General features: G+C 44.3%; 1 protein-coding gene across 24 annotated transcripts in view; it reads left to right on the top strand.

The window, feature by feature from the left end:
* The window catches only part of LRRFIP2 (LRR binding FLII interacting protein 2), a 110,008-nt gene extending 94,490 nt beyond the window's left edge, over positions 1 to 15,518 (top strand). For 21 of the 24 annotated variants that reach the window (XM_047740782.1, XM_047740826.1, XM_047740879.1 and 18 more), the window contains 7 exons: positions 3,762 to 3,863; positions 4,143 to 4,275; positions 5,837 to 5,886; positions 10,702 to 10,822; positions 13,378 to 13,457; positions 14,041 to 14,145; positions 14,571 to 15,518. In XM_047740782.1, coding sequence (XP_047596738.1) covers positions 3,762 to 3,863; positions 4,143 to 4,275; positions 5,837 to 5,886; positions 10,702 to 10,822; positions 13,378 to 13,457; positions 14,041 to 14,145; positions 14,571 to 14,681 — 702 coding nt within the window. In that variant the 3' untranslated portion in view covers positions 14,682 to 15,518. The remainder of the gene's footprint in view (positions 1 to 3,761; positions 3,864 to 4,142; positions 4,276 to 5,836; positions 5,887 to 10,701; positions 10,823 to 13,377; positions 13,458 to 14,040; positions 14,146 to 14,570) is intronic. The other 3 variants (XM_047740895.1, XM_047740960.1, XM_047740970.1) reach the window with 1 other exon arrangement.
* Positions 15,519 to 15,844: the final 326 nt, after the last annotated feature.

Consider the following 15,844-nt stretch of genomic DNA (forward strand, 5'->3'; position numbering starts at 1 on the left):
GATGTGAAAAAATGTGTGGCACAAAGTAGGTAATTTGTAAAGGTTAGTTAGTCTGGTCACTAGAATGGTCTTCTTTTAGGACCTTCACATAATTTTCTATAGCACAGATCTGTAAGTCTATGATTTCTATTTTGTATAATTATCTTAGTATTTAAACCGATTATTTTGGATCAGCTATAGGAAAACTCCAAACCACTCAGTCCAATAAAATAGCTATTCAAAATAAAACAAAAATTTATTTTCTACCAAAAAGATGTGCTCATAGTTAAGACAGATTATTTGACTTTTAAATATTCATGACATTACTGAATGAGTAAGTGGCTATCTTCTTTCTGTATGGTATATAATAATGTGTTCCTTTGGCTTTTTTAAAAAACTAAACTTAAAGAATTTTTTTTTAATCTGTGGTGGGGCATGTGTCAGAACGGCCTTCCTTTTTAAGGCCGAATGATAGTTCATTGTATGTATGTACCACATTTTGTTTATCCATTCATTGGGTGATGGATGGACACTCAGTTTGCTTCCACCTTTTGGCTCTTGTGGATAATGTTGCTGTGCACGAGTTTGCAGATACCTCTTTGTGGCCCTGCTTTCTTTACTTTGGGTTGATAGCCGGGAGTAGAATTGCTGTGTAATATGGTAATGGTATGTTTAAGTTTTTTAAGGAGTAGTGAGACTGTCTTCCACAGCAACCGTACCATTTTCCATTCTCATCAGCACTGCACAAGGGTTCTATTACCAACACTTGTTTCCAGTTTTTCTGATAACCATCCTAATGTGGTCCTCCCACGACCTGCACAAGATACATTTTCAATATAGTCAGTGACTACCTCATGTATCACTTGTTTCTAGCTTCATTTTCAAGATTTAAAGTTAGTGACTTAATAAAGGAACATGGCCGTTATTCTCATCTTAGAGTTTGGTTTTCTTTGGTTTTCCTCCATCGATCCTTGTGGTCATGCTTGTAGCCCTAAGGCGGTTCCGAGTGCCGGTTGGCTATGTGTGGAATAAGCGCATACACGGGACTGGTGTTTCTAGATAGCCCTGTGTGAGGCTCCGTCCCATTCTAAGATGTTTCTGGCCCCATGCAATTATATGGAGAAATAACCTGTTGTCCCCGGAGTTCATCAGTTTTACATATCTTTCAGGCTTCTTGACACTAGAATTTGAGGTTAGGTCAGGGGTAAAGAATTATTTATATCTCCACAGGCATGTAGTTTTTATCCTAAGCGTGGGAAAAAAGTCTACTGTGAGAGCTATTACTGAATGTAAACACAGGGTAGCAGTTTTACGCTCAGGTGCTACAGAGGATTTCAGATCAGTGAGAATACATTTGCTCCAATTAGAAGGTATTTCAGTAGCCTTCAAACTCTGTGGTGAAATGGGAGAACTTAAAGGATGTATTTTATTTTCCCATCCATAATTATGGGAAAATAAAGTTAAGTCCCAAAGTAAAGATAAAATCCATTGCTGTAACACGTAGGGAAAGGAACCAATGGCATGTACTAGCATTTGCTAGAATTTCTAGTTTAAGATTGGTCTGTTCCTAAGAGCATCTAGCAGTGGTGGTTATGTAGAGCATGTTGTGGCAGTGATCACTGACCTGGTTGTATGCGGTGATGCATGGCGTAACTATGCACGCAGATACCAATAACCCACAAATATCTAAGCCCTGGAGATCGAGTGTCTGCCAACAGATGGGAAAGTATTGCTTGTGCTTTTTTGTCCTGAGGTTAACATTTGTTATTAATGCAATGGAGTGGTAATAGTAGCTTGAAGTGTTAGGATAAACGCCTAAATGATTAATATGAAGGCAGACTCAAGACATGCCATATGGTGTGAATGTAAATTGCTGAAAGGAAATTAGATATTGTTGTTGCAGTTTGGGTAAGTATGGGATAGGGCTACTTAGAGGCTTTCTTTTCCAGCAGCATCTGGGATGACAGTAAGGAAACATAATTGTGGCCTTCTTGGGACTGTGATAGAGAAAATGTAGCAAAGGCTTTGAGACCAAAAAGAACTAGATTTACTTTATGGCTTTGGCACCTACTGCGACTTTGGGCCAAAAAAAAAAAAATGTATATATATAAAACCTCTGAGCGTCAATTTTCTGATCTGTGCAATGGGGATAAGACAAATGCAGGATATAGAAGGGAGAAATAATATGTATGTCAATATATTAGGGCAAAATTACATGTCTCTGTAGCAGTGCCTGTTGTACAGTTGGAGCCGCACGGTTGGTGGCTGTCCAGTGTCTCTTGTCGTAAGAGTAGAATGATTTAGAGCACTGTCCACCTACTCAGCAGTCAGTAATGAAGCCATTGGCTCATTTCTAACCCCATAAACTGAGAGGAAAGGTACCTGCTGTAGTTTAACTTCCTGGCCTGTTGGGGCTATTGGCAGAAAATATTAAATACAGGAACACTGATGTAGTGAAAGGTTTTTTCAGGATAGTCCAGCTGTCAGGTGTCTGCATGGGCTGCTTGCCTAGGGTATGTTTTGAATTCTGGGTTATTGCCTTACATAGAACAGATTCGTTCTGTCACTGATGACCCAGGTGTGTGTGCCTGCTTCTGCCCTGTTGGTCTCAGCTCTGACAGTTGTGATTCAGGCAGTGGTGGGGGTGATCCAAGTGGAAAGAAAGTGCTGGGCTTTTCCTCAGCCTTCCTGGGAGTTGCGCATGGCAGCAGTGCTTATGCTGTGTACGTGTTATCCCTTCTGTTTTCAGATGAGAAATCTGAGGCCTAGGTAAGTTAGTACGTGCTGGTACTCAAAAGCCTGACCCCCAAACCCATACTCTGCTGCACTCCGTAGGTGGGCTGTATTTATTTTGTCAGTGTTTTCTTTTTCCCATTTAGAAAGGTGTATCAGAAACCAGATTTTTTTTTTTAAAGATTTTATTTATTTATTTGACAGGCAAAGATCACAAGTAGGCAGAGAGGCAGGCACAGAGAGAGAGGAGGAAGCAGGCTCCCTGCTGAGCAGAGAGCCCGATGTGGGTAGGGCTCGATCCCAGGACCCTGGGACCACTACCCGAGCCGAAGGCAGAGGCTTTAACCCCCTGAGCCACCCAGGTGCCCCCAGAAACCAGATTCTTAATTGTATTTAACTAAATTAACAAAAAAACAGGTCCTTGGGAATCCCTTTGGAGATTAGCTATTTTGAATTAAGTTGTATTTGAGGAATATTTTGCCACACTGTTTGCAGAACAATCACTACAGCCAATATTTAATTAAAATACCTTGTATATATTGGTTATTTTTTCTTCTAGGGCCATTAAAACTTTTTTAACTAAAAAATTTTAATTTTCTTAATTAAAAAAATTTCACTGTATCCTGATGAACAGTTTTAGTTAAACATAAAATGTAGTCATTTGTTTTGGTCACCATATGAAAATGTAGTAAGGTCAGTAAGGAAAATTTTATTTTAATATGACTGCTGTCTTCATCTTCCTTTTCCTGTTTTTTTTTTTTTTTCCCTTCGACTGGAAAAGAAAGATCAGTTCTCCTGCCTGATGTGATAAGCATGTTTTTGCGAATTGACGCACGACTAACCAGTTTTTGTTGAAACCCTCCTGTGCAGATGTGTGTCCATATGACTTTGTATTTCCACCCATATCTAACTGCTGGTTTCCAAGCTTTACCGCTCCCTTGTCTTTTATGGCCTTATCTTTGTTTATTTGAATTAGGTACTCTCTGCTGCCTCTTTCACTTGCTCTTTTTCTGTGCCATTCTTTCCCTTGCTACCCTGTCTAAAACCAGGCCCTAGAGAAACAGAAAGAATACATTGCCTGCCTTAGGAATGAGCGCGATACGCTCAGAGAGGAGCTGGCTGACCTGAAGGAGACAGTGAAGACAGGAGAGGTACGTTAGCTTTAGCCGGGAGTTCAAGTCCCTCACTGCTTTATTCTTCCTTCCTTTCATCCTGTTATCTTTCCCAGCCCGAAGACAACCCAGCGTTCACCCTTCAGTGCAGATTTGGTAGGTTTCAGTCATTTCTTCTACGGACCTATATCCCGTGTAACTAGTTCTAACCCAGTGTTACCTGTGGCAGACATATTGACGCAGGGTCACCTCACAGAGCATACTACTGCTTCCGTGTGGGCCATGTTTTGTGACGGTGACTTTTTTCCTTTTCCACAGAAACGTGGCTTAGTTATAATCCCTGATGGCACTCCCAATGGGGATGTCAATCATGAACCAGTGGTGGGAGCCATCACCGTGGTGTCTCAGGAGGCTGCCCAGGTCTTGGAGTCTGCAGGAGAGGGTCCACTAGGTAAGACACTGGCTGCTGCTCTGTCGGCTTGGGTTTACTGTCCTCTTAGACTTCCGGCTTACTCATATCCCATCTTGGAAAACAAAAACAACACAAGGGCTATCTGAGGTTTATCTGAATTCTTAACAGGAAGAAATCTGGGCACAGAGTCTTTAGGCATCCTTGAACTTGGGAAACCAGCATTTGGGTCATTGTACGGCCTCTGGATGGAAACACTGCTGGTGTAAACACATTGCTTTTTTACTTAAATACAAACCTTCCGGGAAGAGATAATCCAGCATATGCATCCCAAGGAACCACTGGGCTGGTAGGGGACTTCCCAAGTGTGTTTTAAGTTTCTTTTTCCTGGAGAATCTGGTTTTATGCTTTGTTACTTATCCCAGGGTGTGGTGGCTCTCCACCGCATTTCTTAAGGCAAGAAACAGGTGACCAAGAAGTCAGATCTTAGAGTGTTTTTTCTAGAGCAAGGCTTCTGAGCCTCTTAACATCTAAGCGTCTTAAATTTAAGCCTTTGAGACTTTAAGAACACCTCTCCCGGGAAACCCCGAAGATGCCCATCCATTGGCTCTACTAAGAATTCAGCTCGAGAGGAAGGAAAGTGGCACAGATACTCTAACACCAGCCCACGTTTTTTTTTCCTTTTGTTTTCATAATGTGTAGGTTTTCTAGAGGACTGGGACCTTTTCAGAGTTAGTAAACACATTCTCTGATGCACAGAATTGCAGAGACAGATCACTTTGATATGGCAGAGGCTGTGGGCGGGGCAGTGGGAGCCTCTGTAGAGAACGCAGAGTGTGTGGCTGGGGGCAGCCCAGGGCTTCCTCTGCTTGTTGGGAAGGTACTGGGAAGCCAGCACTTAACATTCGGCTGGGACCCTAGTTGATTGGGGGAGGCTCTGGCTCAGCGCTGACTGCTGCTTTTACTCATCTCTGGCCCCTCTCAGTCCAAGGGCCTTGTTTTAATGGTATGCTTGGGAAGCAGCAGCCCAACCCCCAGGCCAGGAGTGAGCCCTAGCAATCCTGCCGCCACGCCTCAGATTAGTCCTTGACTGCCTGCAACTCGGAGTTTCCTCATTTCCCCTCACTAGTCTCTGAGGGCCTTTGTTTCTTCAGCATTGTCCTCCCATTTTCCCTGTACCAGCCTCCCCACCCAGGCTCTCTTATACCCCTTCTGTCTTCTCTCCCAGATTTTATTTGCTCCTGTGAGGCTTAAACCTGGGAGCACCCAGCATTCGAGTTGTCTGTCTGCTGGTGAAAGCTTGCACATTTTTGAAACAAGGAAGTGATCTTTGTACTTTGGTTTGTCTTTCAGTGGAAAGTCACTGCCCTTGGGAGCAAATGTTGTATTTAGTGCCTTGATAGCTGTTTTTTGTATGGAAATATGTGTTGAATAATTAAGTATTTTTCCTTAGCACTGAACTTAAGCCTTCATTTCTTTGATATTGAGAGCTATAAGTTATCAGATAATGTTTGCTGTTTCTGAATTTCAAGAATGATTTTTAATTGTTTCTATACTGTATCCTCACAAATTTAGTTTACAACCTTTTCCATTTTTGTTTTAGATGTCAGGCTACGAAAACTTGCTGGAGAAAAGGAAGAGCTACTATCACAGGTAAAGGCATTCTTCTCACTGGAAGATAATGTTAATTTAACGGACTAAATAAATCACATGGCAAAGCATTAGCAAATTAAAATGTATACAAGAAAGAGATGCGCTTATTTCAAACATTAGTACTCAAGATTTGAAGGACAAAAGATAAATTCATATTTTGCCTTTTTGTTGTTTCCTGTTCTTTTTAAAAAAATTATCAGACGTGGAGTTTAAGGAGTTAAATAGCTCTGTGAAGCTTCTTGTAAAGACAGAAGTTTCCTGCTCTGCCTCCTCACCTTTACCCTGACCATGCTGATTGGTTCAGCAGATTCTTTCCATGTGTACTGTTCTTGTGTATTTCTCTCCCACACGCTCATGTTGCTTCTTGATGGTTCTGTTTTGGGCACTGTTGACATCCCTCTGTGCAAGAGGACCATCTAGCCTTCTGTCCCCAGCAGCACTCACACCCTTCCCATCCCCTGTCCCAGCAAAGGCACAGCGTGCATTCCGTCGGCATGTGTCACTGGGACTCATAAGCAGTTGTCATGGAGCCCCGCAATGTTCCAGAGCTGCCTTCCCTCTTCATCACAGCTCCAGCTCCCCCAGAGTTGATACTGCGGCTTTTCTTTTCCTCTGCTTCGTTTCCTGTGTATTTATGACTTGCGTCGCCTGCAGCAGTAGTTGAATCTGCTTAGAGTTTGCGGTGCGCCAAGTATTCTCTCCGTTCCGCTTGCTGGTTCTTGGAGCGTCCGACTTGGCCCCCTGGGAAATTCATGGCCTATTCCCTCCACGCCCAGGCGGGCTGCCCTTTGTCCCCGCCTAGGGTTTCCTCTGCCTGTGGTTGAGGTTGGAGTCCCTTTTAGCAATGCTGTACGCCTTCCTCCTTTTTCATTCATTTTGTTTTTGGTACATCCCCCAGTAACTTCCTGAGAAAAGGATATGTAGGCTATAAATTTTTCATAGCTTTGGAGGCCTCAAAATGTCTTCATTTTACCCTATTACTTGATTACAGTTTGGTTAGAGAATTCTTGGAATTTTTCCTTCTTCTTCTTCTTCTTCTTCTTCTTTTTTTTTTTAAAGAAATTGCTTCATTGTCTTCTGGCTTCCAATATGGAAGCCAACATGTTGAAGATTTCAAGGGCATTCTGATTTTTCATCTTTTGTATGTGACTTCTTCCCTTCTTTAGTGGCTTATATCATACTTTCTCCTTCCTGTTTGGAGGTTTCACAGTGATGTGGTTTGGAGTTGTCTGCATGTTTTGGGCCCCTGTCAATTCTCAGAATTTCTATACTTCAATCCTGGGAAAATTTTTTGACTGCTTTTCTACCTTCCCATAATCTGTTATCTCTTTTTGAAACTCCTGTTCAGTCATTCGAATGTTGAATGAGATGCCACTCTTTAACAGGCTCCATTCCAGGCATTTGGCATATTTCCATGAACTACTCAGTTAAAAAATCCCTGCACGAGGAGACAGATCTTACATTCTAGTAGGAGGAAACCAGACAATAAACAATAGACGGAATGAATGTGTAAGTTATATGGTATGTTCGAAGTTTGTGTGACTGCACTTACTGTATGTTTCTCTAGCCACATTTAGTGGCCATAGATGCAGGCGTGGGTGGGTGGAGTTGGATTTTACCCAGGAGTGTAATTGAGCAGAGGAGGTGAGGGCATGTGGAGGAGAGTATTGATAATGATGACCCCAGAGATGAAGTGGGTAATGAGGCTAATGGGTAATCCAGGAAGATGTCAAGGACCAGTGGAAAGATGGGAAATATCAGTGGGATTGAAGGACTGGGATTTGGGTTCCTGAGAGAGAGGGAGTGGGAAAGACCAGGAGTAGAGGTTGGAGAAAAGATAATGGGACTGACTCATGCAGGGACTGCACTTAATCAAGTGGGAGAATCCAGTATATGACTATGGGAGAGTAGTGATGGCAAGATCCTCTGAGAGGAGGTGTTCCAGAAACTGCCATCGGTCATAGGAGAAATTCTCTATGTAGGTGGATCTTTAAATTGCTCAGGCTATCCTTGAGGGAGCATAAATCAGGAGCTAAATTGTGAAGGAATAGGGTAATGGCAGGGATGAGGGGTGGTTGGTACGTGGAATCAGAGGGGAGGAGGTCAGGAAGTAGGGATTTTAGGGAGCACCGATGGAGAATAGTTGGGCAACAGCACAAAAAGCAGGTCATGTGTTCTGTTCTCAGGCCCAGTGGTAGGAGGGCTCTGGGAGAAATCAGGTCAGAGGGCTGCAGAGCAAACAGGCTTCTCAGGGGAGAGTGGATTTCTGCTAATGCACTAGATAAAGGGACCACTCAGAGAAGAGACTCAGGATGAAGGGAAATGGTAATCCAGATTTTTAGGCATTGGGAAGGGTTAGAAGGTGCAGATGGGGGTGACAGTTGTACAGAGCCCTTCAGAGAAGAGTGTAGGAGGATGACTATTTTTGAGATGGACATAATGATTTTGGGGATAATGAAAAACTAGTCCTGGTTCACTCAAGGGAGATGTTGAAAGGGTGGAGGTGTCTGGGAAGCATGGGTTTCCTCCCAGTGCAGAGCTCACCCTTTCCCCACTGGGGACGTGGTCCACTTAGCCCTAGTGCCCAGGCTTCCCTTTGACCACTGTTGATGGGGTACCAGCTAGGGAAGCCCCCTTAACTCTGAGCATCACACTCACCCTTGACCCTTGATGATGAAGGGCAAAGGTGGCCTAGGGAGGCTCGGTCTTGGTCACAGAGGCAGTTCCCCCTTGTAGTTCTGAGCTGTAGTGCTTCCCAAACTCTGCTGGTAAGAGTTGTAGGCATTCGGGGGGAAAATGGCTCTGATTTCTGAAGGAAGGGGCGGTAGACCTCTGGGATCAGCACTTTTTTTTGTTTCTTTCCTGTTTGTCCATCCCTTTTGATCTCTTTTCTCTACTTTAAAAAAATTTTCTCAACTTCATCTTTGAAAACTTCCATTGGCTTTATGTTTCTGCAGTCATTTCCAGATGTAGATATTTTTACTTACCTCTGAGGATATTGACAGTTCGTCACTGTTCTCTGTTGTTTACTTCCATCTGCATAGTTTATTTCCTAACTAATGCTATTTGGCCCTAAGTTTCAGGGCCGGTGGGGACTAAAACCCTGATGGGCAGCTTTGAGCATATGTAAGGCTGATGTGGCTGGATATTTTTTGGGAAATTTTGATGTGGGTATGTTGGTCTTTACCTTAGACTAGGCAGACAGGGAGGGAGACATCCCCCAGGACTCTGGTCCACGGAGCAGTGTTGCTGGCAGGATCCTGGGGATTGAGGCCGGACCGGGGACCTTAGCATCAGTACGTTGTCTGTTTCATCTGATCTTGTTTTCCGTGTGTGCAGGCTTCTGTCTCCAGTGGGCCTTGTCTGTTCCCAAACCTGAATCCCTTCACATTTGATTCATTTTCAGTTTCTTCAGTTTATAAATTAAAAACCCCTGTAGCTTTATTAAGGTATAACTGGTATAGAATAAGCTGCTCATACCTAAGGTGTATAAATGTCCTACCATATTCGTTTCTGAGGGCGGCCCCTACAAAGTACCACAGACTGGGTGGCTTAGAGGAATGGAGGTGTCCTATCTGCATAGTTTTGGAGATTTAACCAAGTGCCCATGGTCGGGTGACAGCAGTGGCGGTGCCTTCTGAAGTCTGTGAAGGACCTTCTGTCCCATACTTCTCTCTGGCTCCTGGCACTTTGCTGGCAGTTTGTGGCATTCCTTGGCTTGTGGATAGCGTTCTGTGTCTTCACATCGTCGTCCCTCTGTACGTGCCTGTCTCTCTGTATGGCACCAGTCATACTGGATCAGGGGCCCACCCTGTTCTAGCATGGTTTCATCTCAGCTCAACTAGTGCATCTTCACTGACTCCATTTACAAATGAGTTTACATCCTGAGGTACTGGGAGTTAGAACCTCAACATATGAATTTTGTAAGGACACAAGTCAACCCACAACAATACTCATGAAACCATGACCACAATCAAAATGGTGAAAATATTCATAACCCCTCCAAAGTTTCAGTGTCCCTTGGTAAGCCTTCTTTCCTCAGCCTTCCTCTCTCCCCCTGTCCAGGCAACCACTGTTCTGCTTTCTGTCACTGTGGATTAGTTTCCATTTTGTGAGGTTTATATAATTGGAATTACATAGTATGTCCTCTTGAGACTCAACTGTGTTGCACCTATCAGTAGTGCTTTCCCCTTTCTTGCTGGGTAGATGTGCCATAGTTTGCTCAGCCTCCTGTTGATAGACATTTGGATCATTTCCAGTTTGGAGCCATTATGAATAAGCTTCTATAAATATCCTTTATTTTGGGTAAAATAAGGTAGATCAACTGTGAACCAAACTAAAAAATACGTTTCCAACTGTTTCTGTATACAGAAGGTTTTCTAAATATTTAACCTAATATTTAAGTGTTCATATTTAATACTTAATATTTTAATTTAATTTTAGTATTTAATTGAATTCAATGTTTAACATTTAAGTTTCCTAAATATTTAGCCTAGGATATTTACCCCAATTTTAAGACAAAACACAAACACCTAACTGCCTGTGGAATTTTATTAAAAATGGAATTGAATAAAAGTAGTGAGAAACACTGAAAAGATCTGCTGTTCCACCAGCCTACACACAACATCAAATAGGGCTGTTTTGATTGGGACACCTGGTCCTGGAGCTCACTCCTTCTGATGTTCCCAGTTTGTCGCTAGCGCATCTGGCCCCGTGGCCCTGTGGTAGGCACTCAGGTTCTGGGCGGATGACTTGTGTGGCCGAGGACCCACTGTGTCCTGCAGATCTTGTGACGGCCCTCTCTTTCTGCTTCAGATCCGAAGGCTGAAGCTGCAGCTGGAGGAGGAGCGGCAGAAGTGCTCTCGGAGTGAGGGCTCGGCAGCAGACATGGTGGGGCTGCACAATGGTTCTGACCTGCAGTTCATCGAGATGCAGAGTAGGTACCATGGCCAGGCCAGCGCCACTCTGTGGGGAGGCTCCCCGTCTCCCACGTGCATCTCTGGGGGAGCCATGTTACAAAGATGGCTTAATCCTCGGCAAGTCCAGAGTGTAGTCCTGATCTCAGTGGTCTGGCCGGGGAGAGTCTTCTAGCAGCCTCTGCACTTCAGGGAATGGAGTAAGAGAGGACTGGATAAGAGCACTTACCCCTCTGTGCAGTGATTTCTAGAGACATTTTGGAAATAGTGTCCTCCTGGCGCTGTCCTCTTCCACACCTGGGTCAACTGTCAGCTCCCATACAGCACCTTTCCCAATGATATTTTTCTTGTGGAATCTCTCTTGGATAGTGGGAGGATATATTTGGAACTAACTCATACTAATGTTGAACAGTTTTAGAACTTTGCTGGAAGTTTTCTTATTAACCAAATGAATCCTTATAGATAAAATTTAAAACAAGGCCAGAGTAAGCCTGTTCAGTTTACCTCATGCAGTTTTTCTCCTTTCTACTTTTGACCCCATGCTGTTTTAAAATGCCTCCTGTGTCCACAGTAATGTAATCTCCATGGTGGGGGGAGGTCAGCAGCCATTCCTATATAGTTCGATAATGTAGCATTTGTGGAGAGGGGAGACTTTTTCAATTTGAATTGTGGCTTTTCTGATAACTTATTTTAAAATATCGGTTATTCCATGGCCTTTTCATCTAAATATTTTTTGCATTAGGCTAAATAGAAAAGGCTTTCTTGGATTAAAGCTTATTAATACTGTTAATACTGCCTTTTGAGGTTAGTATCATGTCCTTAATTAGAGATCAGCTGGGACCCTTGTGACACTTCTTATTGAATATTCTAGAAATATTTTGGCATGGAGGATAGATGAAGATGGGCATGAGGAAAGGCAGGCTGACTAGCTGGGAGGCTGCAAGGATCAGCTGGACCAGTACAGTGGCTGCCAACAGTCTTAAAGAAGGGCAGGGAGTAGATTTGAAAGAGATTGGCCTAAAGCAGCAAATTCAAAAGGAGTCACACTGAAGGAGAACGGGCATGCCTTACGTGTGAATGCTCCTAGGGCAGGTGGGCATTATGGAGCTGGTGTCTGGGAAGGACCCAGAGTGAACTGTAGAACGAGGTGGGCTCAGTGGGACCTGATAGACTGGGTCTGGCCAGCAAAGGAAGCCCGGGGATATAAGCATGGTGTGGTCGAATGGAATTTCATGGCAAGCCCGAAATGGCGAAGATGAAGGACTTACACTCTTGAAAACAGGAAGGAAAGGGAGGTTTGCCATGAGAAGGAAGCAGCACATTGTGATAGTTAAGTGGCTGGGATGAAGGATTTTTTTTTTTTTAATTAAAAAAAAATTTTTTTTTAAAGATCTTATTTATTTATTTGACGGACAGAGATCACAAGTAGGCAGAGGCAGGTAGAGAGAGAGAGGGGGAAGCAGGCTCCCCGCTGAGCAGAGAGCCCGATGCGGGGCTCGATCCCAGGACCCTGAGATGATGACCTGAAGCGGCTTAACTCACTGAGCCACCCAGGCGCCCCTGGGATGAAGGATTAAAACCAGATCCTGAAGCTTCTGTTTTAGAGCCCAGCAGTAGGAACTCTTGTCTGTCACTGCCAGAGGGGCCTTTGGGAAGATAGTTTTATAGCCCCATTACTTTCCAGGTGACAGTAACTACCTGTGAGAAGGACCTCTGCCTGAAGATTATATAAGTAGTTATAACCTCAGTGATGTGGAAAAGCAGAAAGGTTCTTAAGTTAGATAGCTTAGATTTGGTTTATCTCCTATAGGCCTTATGATTCCTACCCTATAATCATTTCAGGTGATTTTTGTGAAATTTGGTTTGCTGGAGTGAATTTTCAAACTTCTTATTTTAAATGACTTCTTAGGTCAGAAGTACAACTAATGATTTAGAAGTCTACTCATCACATTATCACAATGTTACTGAAAAGCATTTCTTTGAGCAAATGTTTATTAAGTACATGCCCAAAGCCCTTGGCGAGATACAGAGGTAGACTTGAGGATGGCAGAGCCAGGGCCCCTCTCCTAATGTACACAGTGTTTAGAAGGCATGATCATGTTAGAAAAGCCATTAAAAACATGACAGGGAAGGTGAAGTTACAGGAGACTAAATAGAGGCATGCTGAGGACATGAGTCAGAGGTGGGGAAGGAAGGTCCTCGAGGTGTGGCAGCAGAAGGGAGCCTGGGAGGCAGGAAGGTGAGGGAAACTGGAGGCTCCTGGGGGAAGGGTAGCACGCAAGGTTGGCGGGGGCCATCGATGCACTGACAGGGTCAGTGGTCAGCCTCCCCCTACCATAGCATGAAGAGTCACATTTTCTTCCAACTCCCTGGTCCAAGGGATGCTGGGATCAGGTGTTAGAGCTTCTGGCAGGAGAGCTGTTCTGGAGCCCAGGCTACAGAGGTGCTGTGGCCGCCCCGTGGGCATTTGCGCTTTGTCTCCTTCCACTGTACTGTCCCCTCCTGGGCTGCAGAGGTTGTCACTGCCTGAGGTCACAGCTGCTGACAGGTGATTCACTATTTTCTTCTCTTCTAGGAGATGCCAATAGACAAATTAGTGAATATAAATTTAAGCTTTCAAAGGCAGAACAGGATATAACCACATTGGAGCAGAGTGTAAGTACTTGTTCAGCACGCTACGAAGTGATTCACACTCCCTTTGCAACTTCCTGCATCTGAGTGGCCAATTCCAGGGGTACCCAACTTTCCTTGGCTGTCTCTGTAGTGGGGTCTCTATAAAAGCTCTCTCTTAAAGTAGAAAAGCCAGCAGAGAAAACCTGGCAGGACACTTCAGCCTTTTGTTAGTTGTAAAAATGCACAAGACTGAGATATAATTGTTTTTTCCAGATTATTTCAAGAGACTTTAGGAAGACTGTAGTTTGAAAATCCCTTATTGCACATTTCAGAAAGTCCAAATGCTTTTCCACTTAGTGAATCTTGTCCTGCAATGTTAATTTGGCACTTAAATAATATGTTCATCATAAACTTAACATGGGAAATGGACTCTGTAATGACTCTCCAGCTGTAATCCTCTCCGGGGACATTTCTTGATCTATAAATAGCCGTTGGGTTCTGAGAGGCCCTATGACTCACCGTGAGGGGATGACTTGGGATTTGTAATGACGCTGTGTTTCCATGTGGCTTCGAGAAAGGGGCTCCCGGTGCTCACTAGCAGAGGCTCGCCTTCTCTTGTTGACAGATCAGCCGGCTTGAGGGCCAGGTGCTGAGGTATAAGACTGCCGCGGAGAATGCCGAGAAGGTGGAGGATGAACTAAAGGCGGAAAAGAGGAAGCTACAGCGAGAGGTACCTGCTGTTGCATGCTCAAAGAAAAGATCCTTCGCTGCCCGAGGAACTGAATCCTGGGTCCAAGTCTTAAGGGAATATCAATGGAGGCTCTTCCTTTTTGGTGGTGGTTTTTGACCTACACAGTGACTGCCATTTACTTTTAGGCTTTGGTCAATTAGAAACTAAGAGAAAGGACAGGTCTCCCTTCTGTTGTAGAGCTGGTTGGTCTCCCCCCCTGCTTGTCTGCCCTTCCTGGGATTGAGGCTCAGTGTCCCTGCTGGGCACTGCCAGCTGGCAGAAGAGAGCTGAGGACACGGGGTGCCGTGCAAGGCCGAGCTGGCAGCACTTCTGTTCTTGGGGGGGGGGGCACGGTGGAGGGTGCTCAGGTGGCACTGGAGTTCACGTGTAACCATGTGAAATGACCTGGCTCTCCCTGTCTGCAGTTACGAACAGCACTGGACAAGATTGAGGAGATGGAGATGACCAACAGCCACCTGGCCAAGCGGCTGGAGAAGATGAAGGCCAACAGGACAGCACTTCTGGCCCAGCAGTAGGAGGCCACCCTCCGGCCCGGGTGCTGCTCCTGGGGCCCCTCCCAGAGGGACTGACTTTTTGTCCATTGACACAGACCCCCTTCAGTACTGTTTGAGTTTTGTCATTAAAATAGCCACCTTTGTATTTTATAATTTATGAGAGAATGAAACAGGTTTGAATCTTCATGAATGAACACTTTGGATTTCGTTCATAGTTTGATTCTAGACTAAGAACTGGTCCATGCTGTTTTTATTTTTTATTTCCATAATTTTAGAATCAAGTTTACTCACCACTTTTCTCCAACTGCCTCAGTGACTGGGCACTCGAAGGCCTTGGCACGGGTTCCGGAGGACAGTGACTCTGTGAGTGCCCAATGAGATAACTCAGCTGGAGACCTCGGAAAACACAAGTGCCTTCTCCACGGTGCAATTCAGACTGCAGTCATCTCCAGCGGTCAAAAGACACTTACCCTTGATTTCAGATAGCATTTATATTTTAGTGAAGAACCGAGTTCACAGGTGGGGAATATATGTTTCACTCAAATTTCTATGTTTGGAGGAAAAAGCCTTTTTTTGTAAAATATTTAAATTTATATAAGAAAATGTTAGAAAAGATATGGGGAGTGTATATAAAACTTGCTTTATTGCATGTGGTCAGGCAAGTCCAAAGCCTAACACTCTTAAAGTAAGAGCAGGGCCCTTCATCTTCAACATCAGCTGTGCTGTATCTCATGTAAAGTATCTCATCTGCTGCTGCTTTGTGGAATGGAACCTCAGACAAGCCCGGCGGGGTGGGGGGAGCAGGCAGGCGGGAGGTCGGCCTAAAGACTCTATTAAAACGCACCCTCTTGCTGACCACAGCTGGCTACTGACACATTCATTTTTGTTAGAGGAGCTTTTAAAACACCTTAGGGCAGCCACAGCCACGCCTCTGATCTTGCCCCTCTGCTTTTGTCTCCTCCTCAAGGAGAACAATCTGGATACAGCTTTTTAAGAATCCAGTCAGTTTCATCTTTAAAGGCACCCAGTTCAAGGGGCTTTTATCATCGAGTGTGGCCACTCTGCAGGATTTGTGATTCGCTTTTGCCCTCAGAATCAAGGTGGTTTTGTGGAGATGGTGGCTGTATCTTCAGAACCAAGGCTGGGAGAAGTCTAGTGAATTAAAGGCACATGAGATAAATAAA

The sequence above is a fragment of the Lutra lutra genome, chromosome 1 (assembly GCF_902655055.1).
Source record: "Lutra lutra chromosome 1, mLutLut1.2, whole genome shotgun sequence".
NCBI lineage: Eukaryota > Metazoa > Chordata > Mammalia > Carnivora > Mustelidae > Lutra > Lutra lutra.